We start from the raw sequence: 14,656 nt of genomic DNA, 5'->3' as shown, positions 1-14,656 counted from the left end.
CCATATTTTTATTAAACATTGCGGTTTAAATGTCCACAGCAGCATTATAGCTTCCTTTGGCATATTGGTGCTGCAGGATTCTGCCTTCTGTCTCCATCGGTAACTTTACTGACTCGTATCATTGTGCCATTTTGGGATATGTGATACTACTTGTCATTCTAAGAGCTGTCCCATTGCAGAACCCCTTGAAGTATGGATACCTTTTCTCCTCTTTCTATACCCATAGGCTTGGGCACTTCTCTTCATCTGTCTATTTGCCTGGGTTTCAACTGTGACAACTGCATTCTAGTTTTATATCCTTGTTGCTTTTTTTTTTTTTTTTTAGTTGCAGGTGCATTCCCACAGGTTTGATGGGGTCATGAACTTAGGATCCTGAGATTAGACATGCCTCCTTTTACCTAATATATGAACATGCTTGGAGTGCATTTAGAATATGTATGCCTCAAGCACAGGTGCCTAACATCAAGAAAATAAGTAACTACAAAGGGGGCCCTTAAAAAGAATGGAAAATACAGGACCAACTCTAGAAGACCCTTTGGAAAGATCTGATATGGTCATTACTCTCATATTTGTCATTTATCAGTTGCTTTGTTTTCTGTAGTAAGCTAGTCTGGCTTGAGGTTTGGCTTTATTGGCCTGAGTGTACTGTACCTATGTCAACTTAAAGTAAAAAAAATCATGATCCTTCAATATCCATGTAGCTGAAGCACTGATATGTCCCCAAGGGGTCATTTGCATAAACCCCATGGGCCTCCATTACAAGAGGTTTAAGGTATTACTCGTGTGTGTGTGTGTGTGTGTGTGTGTGTGTGTGTGTGTGTGTGCGCGTGTGCCTTTATTACCCTTTGCTTGGATAGCAGTTGAGATGAGGAATGTCATCTCTTAAACAAATGCCTAAACCTCGATAGGATATTTTCTGTCTGGACATTGGTATCCATGTTAACGTTGATAAACATGTTATCACTGACATTCTGAAACTGAGTTTGGAGGGAGTGTCCCCTGTTGGAACTGCTTAAAAATCTGATTCACATTGCCACTTTGGGATTTGCACTTACTTTCTAACTAAAATGCTTTGAAGATTTAGTGTTGCAGAATGTATTATGTACAACATTTATAGCTGTACTTCACCTTTTTTATAAAAACTGCCATTTTTGCAGTGTAGAGGCACTTTGGTATGCATTATTGATGTGCAGGTTGTGGTGTAATGATGAAATTTGCTCAGCACAATGAAGTTTTTCTTCATTTAAACCTTAGCTTATCTATTGACACTTCTTGCATTTTGAAATTTAGCTTGTATTTTCGATTTCTAGGAGCAACAGTCTGTTAATTAAATGTCCACAGGTTGTTGTCACCATTAGAGCTGTTCTCAACCCTGGCTTGAATACTTTGCCTTTGCTGTATTCTGCAGTATTTGCATCCTGAGGGAAAGGAACCTCTAAAATAAAAACTGAATTCCATTCTTTTCCACTGTGTGCAATGTACGAGTGATTTAACACTGTACATCATGTGTATAATACCACTTCAGATTCCCTTAAAGAATATTGTGGAGCTTGTTGTATCTGTGTACAACTATTTGCTGAATTCTGCCACAAACATTGTTTAGTAGTAATCCTGAGTATATGCTGAAAGTGTTCAATTTTTTGTAATTGTGTCTTATTCTTTTTTGAGGTGTTGTTCGGCCAATTGGGCAGCCTCTGCAGAGCCAGTATCATGGGCACTTGAATGGAGTTTTACAGCGACTGTTGTTGAAGGAGCGGCGACTGATATGGAACAGCGTGGCAAGGAGCTGGTAGGTATTTTTAGCAATTCATTTGGTTCTTCATGATTGCACAATAATAAGGCATGGTGGGAAGGGAAATTGTATGCCTCGTTTTATTTTTATTTAAACAGTTTACATGTCTCACTGCCAGTCTGTTCCAGGAAATGTGTCTACTCTTCCTTTTTAGCAGCAAACAGAACATTTGTGAATACAATGTCAGTGTAGGTTTTGGGGCAGGAATTCAGTCCGAGATGAGCTGGTCTTCACTAGCATTATGCAGTTGAAGTTTTAAGGCTGAAGTTGAATTTGTTTGGTAGCTGTCATAACAGCATCTCCTAAAATATTTTCTTTCACATTAAGTAAAAGTGTATAGAATTATACATCTGACTTGTATATGGAGTTCAGATTCATTGTTGTGCATATTTCCCAAGTATTTTATGTAACAGGGACAAAGACAAAGAAATGCATCATGTTGAGTAAATCAATTCACTTTATGTACAAGCATGTTTTTTTTACAACCTATTGTATTGTCACATATTGCAGCCATGACATATAGTCCAACACTGGTTCTGTATTAATGACAAAATCCACAAGTTATTGTTCCTTTTTGTTTGTTAGATAAATTGTTAGCCAACTGTTGCCCATATTCCAACACAACTTTTGACGTGTAATCTTTTGTTCTTCCCCTCCATAGTATGAAATGGTTCTCTATGCTTTCTCAAAAGGTTACAAATGTTCATCACTGGATCAGTGTTGCAGTAACATAAAACTATATACGATGTATCCTACCAAATATAGAACATCCTATATACAGAAGCTCTCACCACACACCTACTGGAGCATGAGAGTGCTGGTATAAAAGGAGACTCATGGGTGCAAAACGTCAGAGCTTTCTTGCTCCAGCTGTGGAGATAACAAGTAGACATGTGGAAAGTTTAAAATTCTGCACCTATGTCATAGCAGAAAGAGGGTAAAGGGGACTCCACCCTGTCCAAGAGACAATAATCGAGGAAAACATACATCAAAATAAGGGAAAGAGGATGGATGTAGGCAGAGTGTTGGTGCTGCAATAATGATCCATTTGAACATTTACTCATATGGTAAGTTTACACACAGTTGTCCTGTCTTCTGTGACCCTTTACTTGATCTAATTAGGTTTTGCATCAGATTAATTATATCCCCTTTGTAGATTGAAACAATGCAATAATATATCTTTTCAAAACTAGAATCATCATTAGTATGTCTAAAAAATCTTACTGCCTAGATTTTCAGCATTTTTTTCTTAACTAACAATGATGAGAACTTTATAACATGAAAATAAACAGGTACAGTCTGAGAGAGTGAACTCTCAAAAGAATGACTGCACCTTTTTCCTTTGTTTTCAACCTGCCTGCTATTTTGCATGTGAGATCAAGTTCATAGCCGGGCTTAGGCATAGGCCAGCTAATTAGCTGCTTAGGGTGCTACTGTAGCACGGGAGCTTTTTCAGTAATTATTTATTTTATTTTATTATTTTTTTTTTACTTTTTTTTTGTAATGAAGAAGTGGTTTCTTTAAAATATGCTGAATGAATACAGGAAAAACTGAAGAGAGACATACTGTGAGAAAAGAGAAGAAGAAAGTAATCTTGATGATATAGGTAGACCAGGATGGGGGCATTGGTTTTGTGTGTGTGTGGGGGGGTCGGGGTGGGGGTGGGGGGTGGCAATGTGGAGTCCTTTTGCCTAGGGCAGCAGTTGACCAAAGGCCAGCCCTGATCAAGGAACTGCGATGTTTGGGAATTTTCCCTTTGCCCACTGTTGCTCAATCTCTGAGATGGCAGATATAATTAGTAGTGAGTGTTTGGAGGTTGTGGTTTTATTTGTTTGTTTATTTATGTATTTTTTATCTTTTTAGATACACAAAGATTGATACTTTTACAGTGAATTTGCTCTTTGGATCAATCAATGTTTGATCCAGCGATCAAGTAAAATTTTGTGTTTGTTAGTGATAAATGCTTGGACAAAAAATAATGTTTTTCTAAGCATCTAAAAACTCTGTGTTCGTGTTGGATCATTTAAAATCAAAACTTTATTTGTACAATTTGATTACCTTCTTAATCACAAATTGTTCTCATATTTGGGTTAAACGAAACCACAAAATAAATATGCCATGAATGAAACGCTTCTAGAAAACATCTAAGTTCTGAATCAAACACAAAATGTGTTTCCAAAGCATATTATTTCCAGCTGTCACCATCACTGCATTTATCTGATGGTAATAACATCAAAAGTGAAGTAACTGTTCCAGAACTAATCCATGTATGTAAATCTTTGATATCTGATGTGACTTTTAAAGCTTCATCAGTAACATTTAATGCTTTGATTTTTTTCCCTAAAATTGCAGGAGTGCTTCAAATGTTCTTGAGTTTCTGTAACTAAACCTTGCAATGTCTGGTCAGGAAAAATGGCTAGCGGTATTGTCTCAGAACCCCTAGCTTATGCAGTGGGCTCAGTGGAATTATACTGCTGTCTTTGAGTTTTAGTGATACCAAATAAAACAGGTTTAAGATTGTCTATTTTAAAGTGTTCAAACTCTCAGGTTTTAAGAATCCATTAGAAAATGTGTCCAACACATTATTCATTGACTCGTACTTCATGCGTATTTCACAGTGGTCTGTTTTTTTAAAAAAAAATGTCTTTCTGTAAGTAGTTCATACTGTTGATGCCAGAGAATCTGTCAGTAACATCCCACCTCCTTTATCAGGTTCCATGATCCTGACATTCCTTTTATTGAGTAAATCAGGCAGAGCTTTCCTCTCTAACAGGAAAAGTTGAAGTAGTTGCTGGAAGTGGGTCTGATTAGTGCTATTATTTCTATTTCACATGCTCACAAATGCAAGTAATTTGTGATAAAGGAAGGTTTAAGTTATCTGCTGAGTTGAATTTTTGCTTGGAAGTGTTTGCATAGGCATTTTTATACCCCAAGCAGACTTTCAAAGAATTTTTCCTCAGATAGGTAACAAATGTTAAGAGGTGTGATGGGAAGAAACATTTAACTGGGAACATGTTTTTATGGAGTGTAATGAGTTGTTCTTTTCATATACTTTGACATCTCTCTAGTGCTTTTTAAGTTTTTTTTTCAGTGAAGCTTCATCTTTAGTAAGGTTTATACATATGTTCATATCGAAGCTTGACTATGTAAATGTTTAGGGTGTAGATTTTTATTTTTTGTCAGTAAGAGATGCATTGTTACTCAATAATATTCATTGGCTCATGGTTGTATACTAGACTAGCAACCACCAGGGCCTTTGTAAGTCTTGCTGTACAATCTAACCACTTGTGTCCCTGTGTATCATGGGAATGTATTGGGAGGGGATATGTTAGTTAGGAAGTTTCTAGAGGTTATGTGGGGCGGTATGTTAGTTTGACCATTATTGTCTGCCCCTCTCTATCCAACTCCTCGGATCTATTAGTTCTGATGCTTTTTATTTTGTGGATATGCAAAAGATCCATCAGAGATATATCCGAGGTTGCCCTGTATGCCAGGCATAGATCAATTCAGGAGGAGGCAGAGTATAGAAATAGGGCTTTAAGGCAGTCCACACAAGGCAATGTGTTTATGCTTTGGATTTTCCTAATAAGGAACCTCTGTGGTTGTCAACTGTTGCATATATCTGGTCAGATATGTGCCGAAGGGGGCATTATACTCAATGATGGCTCTGCTAAGGGCAAATAAAGTGGTGCTATGACTTCATTGGACCTGGATGCCATGCTCTTACTTATAAGTTGGGCAGCGTAGATTTATTTTTGTACTACCTTGGCCACATGTTTGTCAAAGGCAATATTCCTGTCTATGTATGTTCCCAGTTCCCTGACTATTAGGTCAATTCTTAGGGTTGTCTTATTGATGGAGTAATTAGCCTGGGTGGCAGTTTTCCCAAAATACACTATAATGCACTTTTAGGCATAGATTTGTAGTCCTTGACTGGCACAAGTCAGTTGTCTATGTTAGACCCTCTTGTAATATGTTTGTGTCATGGGGGGAATGTATGATAACTCCCAATTTGCAGTTGTCAGTGAACCTGATCAGCCAAAGGCCCTTGATATTAGCCTTTACCTCTGAGAAGTAGATGCCAAATAGGAGCAGTCCCAGCAAGGAATCCTGAGGTACCCCACTGCTACCCAGTCTCTTAGTGGAGGATGTGTCTTCAATCCTGACTCACTAGGTCCTGTATGTGAGCCAGCTGGCAATTCATTGAGTTAAATTGGGGTTTATGCCTAGTCTGATGAGTTTGTCAAGTATACCCAAATGGGGTATTATATCAAACATCTTAGCCAGGTACAGGTAGGCAGTATGCACCATTATCCCCTCATCCATTGCCTTGATGACCTCCTCAGAAAAGTTCACTAGGTTTAGTAGGAATGATCTTCCCTTGAATGAAGGTTGCTTATGTCCTTGTTTGTCATTTCCATGGTAATTTCTTCCATGGCTTTCCATATTAGATTAATAGGTCTGTAGTTTCCAGAGTTGGTTGATGGTCTGCCTTTCTGAAGTGAGATAACTGTTGCAATCTTCCATTCTCATGGTACAAAGCCTTTTTCGAGGCAGTATTTGAAAAGTGGCTCTAGTGGTCCTGATAGGTCCTGTTTCCAGCTATTTAGGAGGCATCCTGGGATATTGTCATGGGACCCGTTCAGGTTGTGTTTTTGGCCATAGTGAAGTGCTTCCAGGACCTGCTCCCTGTTAATAGTTGGGTGGGGGTTATGCTAGTAGGTATTTTGTGGAGGGAGGCAGGGGATGTTTGAGCTGAATTGGTCAGCTAGCAAATTCACTATGTCACAGTGAAGGTGGCATCACTGACCACCAGTTTAGCACACTGCTGTGATGCTGCAGTTTCAAACGTAACTGTAGAAAGCCATGTGGTTGTCTTTAGCCTGCAAGGCTATCTGGACCTCATAATTGGCTTTGGTTGACTTAATTATTTATTTATTTTATTTATTTATTTCCAGTTTGATTACCGGGGAGGTCCACTGGGCCCTGGGGACCCGTTTTCAGTGGAGGCCCAGGGAGAAAAGCTCCAAAAATACAAATACAAATTACAAAATATAAAAAAATATAAGTGATACATTGAGGTGACCAGTTTGTACAATAGGAACATTCATTATTACAAAATAGTCAAATACAATTTCACTAAGGTTATTCTAAAAAAAGGTTATACAATTATAAAGCTGTCCTTATAGAGTAATTTGAGAAAATGCATTATATAAGCACATAGAGAAGAGAGTTAAGAAAATCTATTTACAGTATTTACACAAGGGGGTTCAAAGATAAATAATTGTAGGACATTTTAAGAGCAATTGTATATTCCATGTGGGATATCAATGTGTTCTTGGATCATTTTTAGGTGAGATAGACTATATGCACTGCCTCACCATTTTACATTCTAGGTAGGATATCAGTGTATTCTTGTATAGTTTTAGGTAGGGTGAAGACGGGAGCATTTCCACTTAGTGGACAGATGTTTGAAAAGCTGAGTTTTGAAATTTTCAGAGATTGATATTGTTCTTAAAGAGGAAGGGAGAGAGTTCTAAGTCTTGCCAGTAGTGAAGGAGAAGAGAAGTTGGCCAGCTGGACTTTTAGGTTTATTGATAGCAGTCAGGTTTTGATGTTCGGATCTGAGAGTTCTATTGGGGATGTAGGGTGGAAGGATGTTAGCTAGGGCAGGACAGTTAGATTGCTGAAATATAAGTTTGTGCGCTGTGGTGAGCTGCAGATAGTTTAGGTAGTTTGGTAGTTCAAGCCAATTTAGGGATTGAAGGGAAAGGCAATGATGGGTGGAATTTTTACAGTTGGAGGCAAATTTAGAGATTTTTATTGCAGCAGCTTTCTAGTTTGGAGGTGATAGATGATGACAAGTTGGTTAGGAGAGGAGCTCCATATAATAATGAGGGGAAAAGGTAGGTAGTGGCCAAAGTGTGCCTGGTAGAGTGAGAAAGAAAGCGATTATTCCTATATAGCATGCCTAGTTTTTTGGTGGGTTTTCTTAATATTTTGTTGAATGTGTATGTTTAACTTTAGGAATTCATCGACTATAACACCGAGAAGTTTGGCAGAGGTAACCTCTTCAATAGTGGAGTTGGAGTTTCTAAGGACTTTGAAAGTGTCTTTGTCATAGGAGTAAGACTTTCTGGGGGAGAAGAGGAGAATTTTGGATTTGTTAGCGTTAAGGGAGAGGTGGTTTTGGCGCATCCAGTTTTCAGTGGTTGAGAAGGCAGCTTGGGTTTTGAGAAGCAGTTCAGTGATGTTTGAGGCAGAGCAGACTAAGGTTGAACCGTCTGCATATTGAATAATTTTGGTATTGAGGATAGCAGTGTGAAAGTTATTAATAAATATATTAAAAAGCATGGGTCCAAGGATGGATCCCTGTGGTAAACCTATTGGTGTAGGTAGGAAGGAGGAGATGGAGTTTTTCCATTTGACTGCCTGAGACCTATCTGATAAGTAGCTAGAGAACCAGGATAGAGAGTTAGAGGAGAGATGCAGGTTTGATAGATGAAGGAGAAGGTGTTTATGGGAAACAGTATCGAAAGCTTTTGAGAGATCATGTAAAACAGTAGAGACCACGTGACCTGAATCTTGGGCTTGATTGATGGTTTCTAAGAAGGAAAGTAGAGCAGTAGTAGTGCTATGGTCAGAGCGAAAGCCATGTTGAGTTGGTGTAAGAATATGGTTTTGGGTTAGAAAAGGCATAAGTTGGAAGTGGATACACTTTTCTAAGATTTTTAGAGATTGGTGAAAGTAGAGCAGTAGGGCGAAAATTTGTGATGATGGTGTTCTTGCCTTCTTTGTGAAGAGGAAGGATGTAAGCTGAACGCCATAGTTTGGGGACGTAAGATTCATTAATAGATCTATTAATAATGATGCTGATTGGGAGTGCTATCCCATCTGCGGCACATTTTAGGAAAGTGGAGGGAATATTGTCAGGGGCATTAGAGCAGGGTTTAAGTTTAGACAGAAGTCTTTTTATAAAGTTAGTTGAGACAGGTTTGAGCTTGAACCTGAGGGGAGGGTTATTGGAGGAATTGGAGGGGGAAGATCGGGGAACAGATGGGTTATTGCTAGGGAAGGTCTTGGTTAGGTCAGATATTGTTTGTATGAAGAAAGAGTTAAATTCTGAGCATAGTTCTAGGTCAGATTTACTTGGGTCAGGGCAGGGATTATCTTTGGAGCTGGGATTAATGGGATTAAGGACAGAGTTTATTGAATTCCAGAATTTCTTGGGGTTGTTGTTATTGTTAGACTGGAGGTTGGTGTAATAGGATTTTTTGTCCTTGGTAATTAGTTGTTTTACTTGGTTACATAGTTGCTTATATTGGAGCAAGGTGTTGGGCAGTTTATTGTTTTGGAACAGCTTCCATAGTTTGTCCCTTTGATGCATAATTTGTTTAGTAAGTTTAGATAGCCAAGAAGCAGTATTTATTTTTACCCTTTTATTTCTGATAGGGGCAAGAGAGTTAAGCGTATCTAAGAAAAAAAAGTTGAAGTGGTCGATAGCAGCATGAAGAGGGAGAGTTTTAAGGTCTTGCCAGTTCATTTGTTTGAATAGGTTTGAGAAGGTTGTAGGATTAAAGTTACTAAGATTACGAGTTAGGATGTATTGGTGTTGGTGAGGAGAAGAGTTGGTAGCGCGATGAATAAAGGCTGGGAGGTAGTGACTAATAGTGTCCGGAATTGTTCCAGAATTGGTGATTTTATTTGTACTAGAGACTAGGATCCAGTCAATAGAGGATCCTGGGGGGTTAGTTTTGTTGGGTCGGGTTATATGGTGTATTGTTTGAGTGAAGTTGTAAAGGTTGATGGTTTGGGAAGGAGGGAGAGAGTTAATTTTGTTCCAGTCAGTATTTACATCACTTAAGATGTATGTTTCATAGTTAACTTTAGTAGGTGCCCATTGGAGAATGTCTTTGAGGATAGGGATATTGTTCCCAGGGGAGATATATAGGGCAATAATACAGATATTTTTGTGTCTATTTAGTTTCAGTAGTCCAGCTGTAAGTTCATTATTTTGGAATTGAGGAGCTGGAATTTGGAGGGGAATTACAGTTAGTGATTTAGAGTAAACTATGGCAGAGCCACCACCTTTTTTATAGGTCGGTTGTTTCTAATAATATGGTATCCAGGGGGCAGTATCTCTGAATCAGAGATATGGGGTTTAAGCCAAGTCTCAGAAATGGCTAAGATATCTGGTTGGTTATGTGTTAACCAAGCCAGGAAAAGGTGGACTTTGTTATTAAGACTTTGGGAGTTCAAGGTGAAGATTTTCAATGTGTTTGGGAGGGGAGAGGATGGGGTTGGGTAATTATTGTTAGCAAAATGAATGGGGCCAGGGTTGGGGTGGATATCTCCAGCTAAGAATATGTTGTTAAAAAGAAAAGATTTAAGAGATTTAGGTTTACAGACTGAGAGTTTAGTTGGATGTAAGGTTATTTTGTGTGTAAATGTATTGGCAGTAGTGGAGAAGATTTTATAGTGATACAGGTAGAGTTGATTAGGCGGGATAAGATAAGAGGAGATAGAATGGAAGTGAGAGTAAGAGTTAGGGTGAAGGGAGTTTTCAGTGGATCTTATTTTTGTAGTTGGAATTGGATAAGCAAAGGAAGAGTATGAGCTGATATAGCATGAAGGAATCAGAAAGAGAAGGAGGAAGCAAGGGACTATGAGTTGCTGGAGGATTGGGGAAACCATGATTATGCAAAGGGGGAGGGGACATAGGAATGTCAGTTGAAGTAGAGAGTATATTTGAAGATGAATGAAATTGGAGAGAGAAGTGGTTCGTCTGAAGTTATATGAAGGAGGCAGGAATATATTAGTAAGGGATGTGGGGAATAGGAATATTGAGAGAGAGGTGATAGAGGAGGTGTATGAGAGGAAAGGGAGGAGTGAATAGGAGAGGCTGAAGTTGGGTAAATTAGACTGGGTGGATTAAGAACAGTTGTAAGGCGGGAAGAAGAACTATTGGATAATTGGAATAAGTGGGAGGAGAGATTGAGGAATAAATGTAGGAGTGCTGGGGGCGGGTGGAATTTGGGGGCAGGGTAGGGGAGCGGAGTGAGCCCGCAGGGCGAACGGAGCAGGTTCAGACAGGTAAGGAGGAGAGAGTCTGAGAGAACAATCAGTGAGCAGCAGGCTACTGCAATTCCCCTTACTGGTAAGTAAGGGTGAGTGTAGGGTAAGATAATCTGAAGTGGTGAAGAAGAGGGGTAGCAAAGGGCAGAAAGTAGAGGATTGCAGCAAGTAGACTACGAGGTATATAGTCTAGTACAACAGAACTGTACTTGGGAAATATTGCAGGAGACAAAGAAGGGTGAAAGTATAAAGCAGGACTAGTAGAGGGAGCTAGCCTGGAAGGAAAAAAGAAGTATGTAGGAGCTATGCTGGGGCGAGGGAGAGACTGAGATCAGAGATAGCTCTTATAGAGGGAGAGGAAGGGGCACTTTACAGTTATAGGTGGATAAGCAAGGCCAAGAGAATGAGTTATGCAGGGCTAAGGAGGGGTATGGTTGCTGGGTAACCTGGGTATGGTTGCTGGGTAACCTGGCTAGTTAGCAGACTTTGAATACATATTGGGGAAAAAAATTTTGAGAAAGTATCAACTTTACTACTTGGTGTGGGAAACATGTACTTTTATTGCTTCCCAAGGTACAGGGCTCTGGTATAGGACAGCAAGTAGCAAGTCCTCATATTTTCCTGTTTAGTTTAATTAGAGAGCTCCTATCATTATGGTGGTTGCTCTTCCTGATTTTTAGCCGTCATTTTTGCAATGTTTTTTCCCTTTTGCTATATATCATATTAATGCAAAGATTTCACCAGTTTGTTTAGGCTTACTTCTGGCAGATACAGCACCTTCTATACAGCCATTTACATGGTTGTACCCATCACTCTCCCTTATTGGTGAGTACCAAGTCTAGTATGTTTGAACCTGTGGTGGGTATGCGCACTGTCTGGTCAAGGGTATTTGTGTTAATAGTCTGGGTATCGTGCCTGTGAGTATGAGACACTGTATGTTTCCCAGTTTATAGAGGGGTAGTTAGTGTTTCCCGTGAATAGAGTATTTATTTTAGTGGTGAATGTCTCCAGCAGACCTAGGTACGAGCTAAGGGATTCTAATGACATAGAGGGTGATCTGTAGCTTGCTAGGATATTGTATGGTAAGGTATGGGACTTTGTCTATGGTGATTTGGGTGTGGATGAATTCTAGGGCATCGTACTGTTTAACATATGTAGAGTTATGTTTGTTGCTAATATAAATTGGGACTCCGCCATCTTTTGTCCATGTCTCTGCAGCCGATGGTTTAAAAGTGTGCAAGCACTGAAGCCCTGCACTGCCAGAATACATTCTGCAGTTTTAAATTGTCTCTCTGTAACACTACAGATTTTTACTTCCTCCAGAGTGAGGACAATTTGTAGGGTGTGGAGTTTCTTGTTTAGGCTCCTAGCATTGCGCAGTAACATATTTAGGTTTCTTTAGAGTTTATTTGCTATATCAGTAGGTTTGTCAGTTTGTCATAATGTTTTAGCCGATGATTTGGAAGCCTAGAGGAGAGAGGTGCGGACCAACCTTTGCAAAGCAATGTGGTCTTTTACGGGAGTTAAGTTTCACAAAGACAGGACATCATTTACAAATATTCTTTACTAAAAGAGTTGTATGTACACCAGTGCAGATATATACGCACATAGTATAGCAGCTTCTATTTTGGTGCAATTTAAACTTGGTGCTAATTTTATTTATTTAATCAGACTCTGGAGTGTATTACTGCAAAAAGTACATGATTATGTTTGATGTAATTATATGTCTTTTTGCACAGTATACTGTGAGAACTGCTGTAATGGCATATCAATATTAGCCACATGAATGGTAATAAAGGCATGTACCAGCAACAAAATGGCCAGATAATACCCAAAATGCACATGACAGCATTGGAGTCCTCATAACAGAATGTGTGAAAATCACCATACAAGTGCTACAGATATTCTTAGTACTACATGCATCTGAAAGGAAAAAGAAAAATGGATTAAAAAAGAAGCGCATCATAGCTTTATGCAACTACATTAACCACAAGCCAATAAAGCAGAACATCTCAGACACACATGAAACATAAACCAACAGATAGCATTCAGCTCTAAAATAATGTGAGCAGGTAGAAACACAGACTAAATTTGTTAATACTTCTGGGCTGCGGAATGTCACACTTACAGCAGCCTTCATGCATCCTCACATTCCAAAGCATTTTCTGAAAATGAAGTTGAAAAGCATATGCAAAACAAACATCTTATAAACAATAAACACTTTTTGAAAAGTGCAAACAACAGTATTAGCAGTAAAAAGATATCCTTAAAACTGTCATTGACAGTCTTTGTACTACGTGTATAATGACAGAATTATAATTTTCTTCTATAACGTTTTATCAAGCTTTCATATCTTGGTAACTGTACAGTCTAACCATATATTGTCATAACACTTGTTAGCCAGATATGACCTTTGTCATGACAGCAACAAATTCATTTTTGATTGCTTATTTGAGATATTTACAGAAATATGAAAATTATACTTTTATTTGCTGCTGTAAAATTATGCAAATATCAGGATGTATATACAGCTTGCAGTGTAAAATGTTAGTTTTCTTCAACATCATATAAGATTTCACTTGATGCAATATTTAAATCAATTATATTTAGAGTTGTTGTTGTGTCTTTCGGCTTTTCCCAGTTAGGTGTCGCCACAGCGGAACTCCGGTCCGCTAATGATTGGCAGTAGATTTTTACGTGCCGAGTTGCCAGCCCTGACGCACAGCCTTCAACAAAGGTACGCCCATTCACGCATGTCTCCACACAGAAGACGATTTAGCTGAGAATCGAACAGGATAACGTCTTACTGTGAGGCGACAGAGTACTGCATATATTTATAGTTACTAAAAAACAGCTAGCAAAGATGGTCAATATAGTGTACTACAAATGGACATTGATAGTGTATTTTTCTGTCCCTCACCAATGACCATTTCACCCCATGCCCTTCAATAACATATAGCTGTCTTGGTTATGAAATAAGAACAAGTGTTAAAGGGGGGATTACTATTTCTAATGCAAGACATCCTACATTAGTAATTTTTTTTTTCCATTGCATTACTTTCATCTTGTCCATTGTAAATTGGTAAATCACTTAGTTGAGGAATTCTACCCCCAAAGAATGTGAGGCATCATGAAGAGCCATGTACTTAATTGCAAATTTTACAAGACTGAATTAATTGTAAAATGCAATGGGGAAAAATGGACAGGTTCCATGTCGTAGTGTATGAAGTTCTACAGCTCTGTCAACTGTATGCTAAGGCTAGTTTCTAGCATTTCAGGTATATTTTTGACTTGTTGCTCATTTAATACACATCTGCAACTAAACGTTTGACTGAAAGAAAACATTAATTATTTTACTTGTGCTGCTGGCTGGCTTTATGCAGTGTCTACTACAGCTCAGCCTCCATTCCTTTATTGTAAAGCCATCATCAACAGCTGGGGTGGGTTCTTTTGACAAAAATAATTCTAACTCAGTGTCGTAATCCTCCCCAGTAAAAGCTAGAAAACAACCTCAGCTGCCCTGGGAATAGGTTCTAGCATGGAGGAGTTACGGAACTATAATTTTATTGAAACAGTGACTGGTGAACGAACGATCCGATCTTGATCCAATTCTTGGATAGTCTCCACTATTACAGACATTACTTTGGCTTCGTGTCTTGATTACTTTGCTCTGCTTAACATGAGGACCCACAATGCAATGACTTGCTGTCTATTAGGTCTGCAAGGTATGCAGGTTAAGCAAGCAGAAACAGAATATATGTATGTGGGTGATGTCTGCATGTGGGGGCG

The 14,656-nt window shown here is 38.8% G+C and overlaps 1 protein-coding gene across 5 annotated transcripts in view; it reads left to right on the top strand.

The window, feature by feature from the left end:
• Window positions 1-14,656, top strand: part of LOC122801110 (mitochondrial ubiquitin ligase activator of nfkb 1-A-like) — a 290,707-nt gene that overhangs the window by 127,738 nt on the left and 148,313 nt on the right. For all 5 annotated transcript variants that reach the window (XM_044070637.1, XM_044070635.1, XM_044070636.1 and 2 more), the window contains one exon: window positions 1,669-1,789. In XM_044070637.1, the coding sequence (XP_043926572.1) occupies window positions 1,669-1,789 (121 nt within the window). The remainder of the gene's footprint in view (window positions 1-1,668; window positions 1,790-14,656) is intronic.

This window comes from Protopterus annectens, chromosome 4.part1 (genome assembly GCF_019279795.1).
Source record: "Protopterus annectens isolate FY-2018-M chromosome 4.part1, PAN1.0, whole genome shotgun sequence".
Classification (NCBI taxonomy): domain Eukaryota; kingdom Metazoa; phylum Chordata; order Ceratodontiformes; family Protopteridae; genus Protopterus; species Protopterus annectens.
The sequence above is the reverse complement of the archived record's forward strand: the minus strand, read 5'-3'. Positions and strand labels throughout refer to the sequence as shown.